The 8,282-nt window shown below is 37.8% G+C and overlaps 1 protein-coding gene across 1 annotated transcript in view; it reads right to left on the reverse strand.

The window, feature by feature from the left end:
* The window catches only part of NR2C1 (nuclear receptor subfamily 2, group C, member 1), a 65,021-nt gene that overhangs the window by 8,229 nt on the left and 48,510 nt on the right, over positions 1–8,282 (reverse strand). Inside the window, exon 8 of the mRNA XM_006871811.1 lies at positions 2,638–2,777. Coding sequence (XP_006871873.1) covers positions 2,638–2,777 — 140 coding nt within the window. The remainder of the gene's footprint in view (positions 1–2,637; positions 2,778–8,282) is intronic.

Below are 8,282 nucleotides of genomic sequence, written 5' to 3' on the forward strand. Positions count from 1 at the left end.
TGCCAAAAGAACCAACAAAACTGGGTTGGAAAAAGTACAGCCAGAACGCTCCTTGGAAGCCAGATGGTCACACTTCATCGCTCATATTTTGGATATATTATCAGGAGTGACCAATCCCTGGAGAAGGACATCATTTTTGGTAAAGTGGAGGGTCAGGGAAAAAGAGGACGATCCCCAACAAGATGGATTGGCACAGTAGCAGAAGTAATGAGCCAAGGTTGTATTCTTTCACCATACTTATGAAATCTGTATGCTGAGCAAGTAATCTAAGAAGCTAGATTATATGAAGAAAAACACAGCATCAGGATTGGAGGAAGACTCATTAACAGCTTGCAATATGCAGATGATACAACCTCACTTGCTGAATGCACAGACGACTTAAAATACTGATGAAGATTAAAAACTACAGCTTTTGGTATGGTAAAGAAAACAAAAATCCTCACCATTGAGCCAATAAACATCAAGATAAATAAAAAATCAAAGACTTCATTTTGTTCAGATCAACCATCAACACTCATGGAAGCAGTAGTAAAGAAATCAAACGATGTACTGTATTAGGCAAATCTGCTGTACGAGACCTCTTTAGTGTTGAAGCTAAGATGTCAGTTTGAGACTAAGGTGCACCTGACTCAAGCCAAGGTATTTTCAATAATCTCATATGCATGTGAAAGTTGGACATAGAATACGACCATAGAATTATTGATGCATTTGAGTTATGGTGTTGGAGAATATTAAAAGTACCATGGACTCAGAACAACAAACAAATCTGTGTTGGAAAAAGTATAGCCAGAATGCTCCTTAGAAGTCAGGGTGGCCAGGCTTCATCTCTCATACTTCAGACATATGGTCAGGAAGGACCAGTCCCTGGGGAAGGACATCATGCTTGGTAAAGTGGAGGATCAGTGAAAAACAGAACCCCCCAACCCCCATGGCCTCTAGTGAGCTGGACTGGCACAGTGGTGGCAGTAATGGGCTCCAGTATAGCAATGATTGTGAGGTTGGTGCGGGACTGGGCAGTGTTTTGTTCTGTTGTGCACAGGGCCACGGTGAGTCGGTATCAACTCGATGGCACCTAACAATAACAACAACAACAACATGAGATTCAAAGGTTTATAGTAAAAGGGAATGTATAATCACTTCTATATAAGGTAACTCTCGATTCTTTGGTACCTCTACCAAAGTGTAACAATGGTCAGAAATTAAAGACAGACACATCTTGTTTTATTGCAGTTAACACATTTCTTTTTTTAAAATTGTTTATTATGAATTGAGTGAAGGCTTATGGACAAGACCAGCAGTTTTACCTTCAACAAATCATACACTTTGTTTCATCTCAGTGACTGCAGTCCCCTCCCTGTGCTTCCTGCTTCTGTTCTACCTGCCTTCCCATTCCTTCTCAACTTTGTCCTTAGGAAAATGATGCCCTTTGATTTTGAAAGACTGACCATTCCATGGTGAATATATCTTACTAGTGTTGGTGCCGCCCCCAAGCCCCTCACCCCCCAATATATATCTATTGCTTGGCTGAAAATTAGGTCACAAGGGCAAGTTCCTTTCCAGACCTGAAGGGTCGCTGAGGACCACAGTCTCAGGTTCCTCCTTCTCTTTCTGAGGCCAGTCTTTTTCAATAATTTTGAAGTTTGTTCCACATTTTCTCCAACGCTATCCAGGACCTTTTAACTTGATCTCTTTCTGAACAGTTGGTAGTGGTAGCCAGGCACCATCCAGATATTCTGCTCTCAGTCGTGGAGACTGATGTTCACATGTTCCATTACAGTCCATTGAACTAACTCTTTATAAACATGTTCAAGTCTCATCACTCCCCTTTCATCCACAAATGGAGAAACCAATAGTTGCACCTTAGATGGCTGTTTATGAGCTTTTAAGATCCCAGATGCTACTTACCAAAGCAGGATGCAGAACACTGTCTTTGTGAATGAACTGTTATGCTAAGTGACCATGGTGTCTCCTGAGGCTATGGTCCTAAGCCCTCAGGTTCAGCAACTCAATGCCTTAAGATGTTTGCTAATATCAAAGAAATTTTCTTTACTTTTCTTGCTACATACTCCATCACATTCATAGGTATATATGCAGCAAGGGTAAATACTCATGTACCAATATCCTATTTCAAACCCTTATGTATTTGTGGGTATACGCTCCCTCTCATATCAGCTATTGCATTTCCTAAAAAACAAATTGAAGGTATGTACAACCATATGTCTAGCAAGTCTACTGGTGTCATTTTTAAACAGCATGCGCTCACTTCGAGTTTGTGCAGCATTTTGTAATTCTCACAATATTTCCAACTTTTTCATAACATTACTGCACATTTAATAGACTATAATGTAGTGCAGACTATGCACTGGGAAACCAAAAAAATCATGTGACTTGCTTTAGTTCAGTGGTCTGGAACTGAACTCACAATATCTCCAAGGTATGCCTGCGTATTTGTTTTAGATTTGTTGTCCTTCATTTAAAAATATTTTTTGGATAAATGAATCAAAATTTTAAATGATCTAATATAAAAGAGTGCTATCTAAAGTGAAGGATATAATATAATCATTAGATGTCTGATTTTAATCGTAGTTTATAAAAGTGATTCCCTCAGGAAAAAAAAAAAAAAAAGTTGCTTTTTACCTTGTTGAAGACTACTGTGAAGACAATTGACAAACGTTGCTAATATAGTTGCCACATTCATTACTTGCCAGCATTGGGCAAGACCCAGAGTAAAAAGTTCATTCCAATAAGCTTTTACCAATGATATGCTGTTTTCTTGCCTATGCAAAAACAAAGAGTCAATTATTAAATTTTATAAACTTCGTAATCCCCATATATTTAAGAATAAAGTACTGCTTCACTAAAATTACTCTAAAAAGTCCAACTGGGCATGGACTTGATCAATTCAATTTTGTATAGTTGGTAGAATTGATGGAAATTTGCTTAGAATCCCACATATTATGGAGACAGATGGAACTGTGTTTTTAAAAAAGCAAACCACACATTTAAAACACCTCCAAACTTTCTTTTGCTTTCAATGCATAATAAATGAATTTTTAAAAAGGAATGATTAGAGTTATTTGATGGCAGGTAAGCAACCAGTTTCTGGGAGAAATGGTTTATTCTATGTTTCAGATGAGACATTACTCAAAAAACTCAAACCATTGCCTTTGAGTCAACCTGACTCATATGCGATATAACAAGGATTTCACTAGGAGTAGTTACGAGATATGAAAGGTCAAAAGCCCTTTTCTGAATGTCTAGATTAGACACTTCAGCAGCAAAGAGTAGGAAAATCATTAGAGTCTAAGAGTTAAGACACCAGGCTATTAAACCAACATCATCTACTGACTATCCAATTATAATTAGGCATATAAAATGCAGATATAACATATATTCCATATCTTGCTCAAAGTTATTATGAGATCCAAATATAAGAGCTATGTGAATAAACCATGGCATGAAGTATAGTCAGTTGTTTGCATCTGTGTTCCACATCCTCACATTCAATAAACCACAGATCAACAATACTGGGGGTGCAGGAGATTCCTAAAAAGTAATTAAGTGGGCGAAGCAATTCCTCAATGGTTAAGAGAAAGAATAAAATATAGTTTATATCACATTTGAAATGCATTAGGTATTAACCTAACCTAAGGTGTACAGGAGGATGTGCACAGGCTATATGCAAATACTACACCATTTTATATAAGGGACTTGGTGGAGTCATGGAATTTGGTATCTGTGGGAGTTCCTGGAACCAATGCCCAGAGGACACCTAAGAACAGCTGTATACACCAGGCCAACGTTTCGGGGAATGGAGAAATAGCGATTAAAAAAGGATTAAGTCTGTACTTATGGAACAGGGAAAACGTAATAAACCATCAAATTAATAAGTTTAAAACTTTAATATATTCCATATAAATATTATATACATACACTCTTATGAGAAATTTGAGGAAATAAAAAATTCCTCATTACTAAAAAAATAGCATGACACATTAGAAAATGGGGGGAAGTTCAGGCAAGGTGATTTTAAAGTCTTTCTGAGGAGGTGACATCTGAGTAGACAAAAACTAGACAGAATTTAAAAAAAGAAAAAACCCCACAAAAGATCCAGAGGGCAGTATTTCAGGAAGAACAAACGCGGGAAAATCGCTGAGGTGAGAAGGAACCTAGTGTCTACTAGGTGATCAATAGAAACAGTTGCGTGAATTACTAAAAGCCATTTCCCCTTCTTGGAATGTCCTTTCCCCACATCTATTCCTGGTTAGTTCTGATTCCTCCCTTAAAGTTTAGATCAGAGTTCACTTTCTTTCCTATCTTGAAACTTTTTACTGTGAATTGAGCAAAGGTTTACACAGCAGATTGACAGTTTCATATTCATCAAATCAGACATTTCATCTCAATGACTGCCACCCCCTCCAGGTGTTTGGTAATGTCTAAGAGGTTTTCATTATTTTGCCCCCTGAATGCTCTACCACATTCATAGGCAGATGTGTTTGCAGCAAAGGTAAACACCCCTGTATAAATATCCTGTCAAATCTTTCTACAGTCATGGGTATACTACCCAGACATTACTTTCGTGAAGAAACATTTCCTTATACTCCTCCACCAAGCAGTTTAATCATTTCCCCTAAAATGCCACCTCTAGTGGTGGTGGTGGTTGTGTTCTGACTCATAGTGATCCCATCTATTTAGGGATCCCAAATGCTGTGAATCTTTACAGGAGCAGAAAAACTCATCATCTTTCTCCTGTGGAGTGACTGGTACATTTGAACCTTGTGATTAGCAGCCCAGTTTGTAATTCACTACACCAACCATGGCTCCTAAATGCCAGCTCTACACTTATATTTCTACTTATTTCATGGCACTTTGTGAGTTTTGGGTCTACACTAAAAATCTCACTGAAGGCAGAGACTCAGAATCTGATTCATTTCTGTATCTTAGTGGATTAACGCACATGAAACACAGAAGGAATTCAGCAGATGATACCGAATTGCAAGGGAACAGAACGGGAAGAAGTGAGAACTTAGAAAAATGCGGAGGGCATGGACTCTTCCACAATTAAAACCACACATCAAACCCACTGCCATCACGCCAATTATGATTCAGAGCAATCGTGTTTGGGTTTGGAGACAGTCAAACATTATGAAAGCAGACAGTCTCATCTTTCTCCCCTGGAGTGTCTGCTGGGTTTTAACCACCGACCCTTGTGGTTAACAGCCAGTGCCTAACTCGCAGTGTCACAGGGCTCCTTTTTCACAATTATGTAATCTTAAAATCATAAGCGATAATACTTAACCATAAATAAGATAATGAAACAGTATCTCATTTCTCTTAAGAGCTTAAAAACTTAGTAAGAACATCCTAAAAGGAAATATGTACACTGATGAAAGGCACTTAATTTTTTCTTCTTAACACATCATTTATTGAAGAGTTTGGGTACTACAATAAGATGGTTATACAGATATAGAAAATATATAAAATATTTACATATATACATACATATATATATATATATATATATAATACAAAGAGATATATACAACCATGTTACTGTAGTACGCAAACTCAAAATCCACTCATAGTGACAACCTTGGAGGACAACACAGAACACAGATTGTATTTCATCAGTTCTTAAATAAAACTAATGTAATATGAAGGTTATGGTTCTTAATGAATGATGTGTTATAAAGAAAAAAAAAATGTAAGTGCCTTTTAATAGTGTACACATCTCAAGGTTGGTGGTTCACAAAGATGAAAAAACATTAACAATGTCAAAGAAGGGAAAAATATAGGAAGAAACAGAGATCCAGGTGGTGAGGAGGTCAAGTACATAGCAAGATACAAAAGACTGTCTTAAATGCAGCGAAAACTTAATAGACTATAGGGTAACTCAAGATCGGTGGTTCAAACTCACCAGCCGCTCCTCAAAAACCCTTTGCAGGGTTGCTATGAGTCATGGTACTTAACGAAAACAACTTATATACACACGATGTCCTAGGGTGGCACTGTAGGGTAAGGACCGGACTGCAAGGTCAATGTCAACCACAAGGTGGCGGTTGAAAACCACCAGTCATGCCTCTGAAATTCTATACAGTGTTGCTATGAGTTGGAACCAAAATAAAATATTTAAGAGTCATAGAAATTATTTTTTCCCTCTAGGGATTATTCAGGTGAAATTTGAACTTCTAGCTGATTTCCCTTTTCTATTCAATATCTGAGGATGACTTGTCATAAAAACACCAAACTAAAACAAAAACTATTAAAATCAATTTGAAAGTAAAGTTTTTAAGAAGAGAAAACCAATGCTTTAGTGACCTCAGGTAGAATATATTTAAAAATAAGCTTACATTTCTGATGGATGCAAAAACTGACTCAATACCTTGTTTGGAGGACAATTTGGTAATAACTATGAAAAACCAGGTGTTCCTGGATGAGAAAAATAGTTAATGTGCTCAACTGATAATTCATAAGGAGGTTCAGGTCTACCCAAATCAGCCACAGAAAAGCTAATGTAGCATAGTTCTTCACTGACATACATGGTGCTATCATGAGTCAGAGCAGCTTGGCAGTAACTGGTGGTGGTGACATCACAAACTAAAATGTACACTTTTAGACAGAAATCCTAACACAAGCAGGCAAAGATATATATGTTGTTGTAAATGTCAGCGAGTTGGTCCCAGCTCATACAACCCTGTACAGGGTTTCCAAGGAGTGACTTGGTGGGGTTGAATAGCCACCTTGTGGTTTAAATTGATTTTGCGGTCCAGTGCTTATTCTATAGCATGCTACACCAGGACTCCAAAGATCTGTACATTTGTTAGGTGCCATTGAGTCAGTACTGACTTATAGTGACCCTACGTACAATAGAATCACACACAGCCCAGTCCTGGGCCAATCTCACAATGGCTGCTACACCTCGCTGGGTATATCTTCCTCTTTTTCTCTGACCCTCCACCTTACCAAACATGATATCCTTCTGCAGTGACTGGTCCCTCCTGACAATATGTCCGAAGTATGAGAGACCAAGTCTGGCCATCCTGGCTTCCAAGGAGCACTTTGGTTGTACTTCTTTCAACGCAGATCTATTTGTTCTTCTGGCAGTCCATGGTACTTTCAAAATTCTCTTCTAACACCATAACTCAAATGCATTGGTTCTTCTATGGTCTTCCATCATTCACGATCCAATTTTCACACACATATGAGGTTACTGAAAATACTGTGGCTTGCGTCAGGTGCACCTTAATCTTCAAACTGACATCTTTGGTTTTTAACACTTTAAAGAGGTCTTGTGCAGCACATCTGCCCAATGCAATAGGTTGTTTGATTTCTTGACTGCTACGTCCATGAGGGTTGATGGGCTGATCCAAGCCAATGAAGTCTTTGACAACTTCAATCTTTTCTCCATTTATCATGATGTTATTTAGTGGTCTAGTGGTGAGGACTTTTGTTTTCTTTACATTGAGATGCAACCCATACCCAAGGTATATTTACAACCATATTACTATAGCACCCAAACTCAAAATCCACTCATAGCAACCCTGTAGGACAATACAGATCTGAGCCAGGAGGTTTCCAGAGCTTTACAGAAGTAGACTGTCACATGCTCCTCCCACAGAGTGGTTGGTGAATTTGAAGAGCCAACCTTTCGGGTTAGCAGCCAAGTGCTTCACATTGCACCAAAGGGCTCCTTCTAATAATGAAGAGAAGAAACAACACCCTAAATACCTATTAATTAGAGTTGAGTAAATTAATACATTATAATAAATCTGCAATCTGAAGAATAAAGAAGAGAGTAAATTTAGATGTGCTGACATAGGAAGAAATTGAAAATATAGGTGTAAAATGCAAGTCAAAGAAGACACTAGGCCAACTGTGTGTAGTATATTTGATTGTTTGAATGTGGCATAGAAAAGATCTGACAGGACATAAAATTGCTAACAGTGGGGTACATTATCTCTGGAAAGTCAGGTTTTAATTTTATACTTACAGAGGAAGGGGCTTCAAAAAGCTCATAAAATAGGCTATTATCTTATAACCCAGTTTCCATGAATTTTATGTCAACACTATTTAAAGTTTATATAAATATGAAATGCAAAAATGAAGATTGAAACAATTAAAATTTCACTTTAACTTCTGATTCTTAAGCTAACCAAGATAGTTAACAAGTAAACAGGAGAGTTAAAACAACAGAGGCAACTGGAAAGAAATCAGAATGCCTACTGGTTATAGTAGGAGTCATGGTGTGGTGCTGTGGGTTAATTCACTGGACTGCAAGGTCT

This window comes from Chrysochloris asiatica, unplaced genomic scaffold (assembly GCF_000296735.1).
Source record: "Chrysochloris asiatica unplaced genomic scaffold, ChrAsi1.0 scaffold00174, whole genome shotgun sequence".
Taxonomy (NCBI): domain Eukaryota; kingdom Metazoa; phylum Chordata; class Mammalia; order Afrosoricida; family Chrysochloridae; genus Chrysochloris; species Chrysochloris asiatica.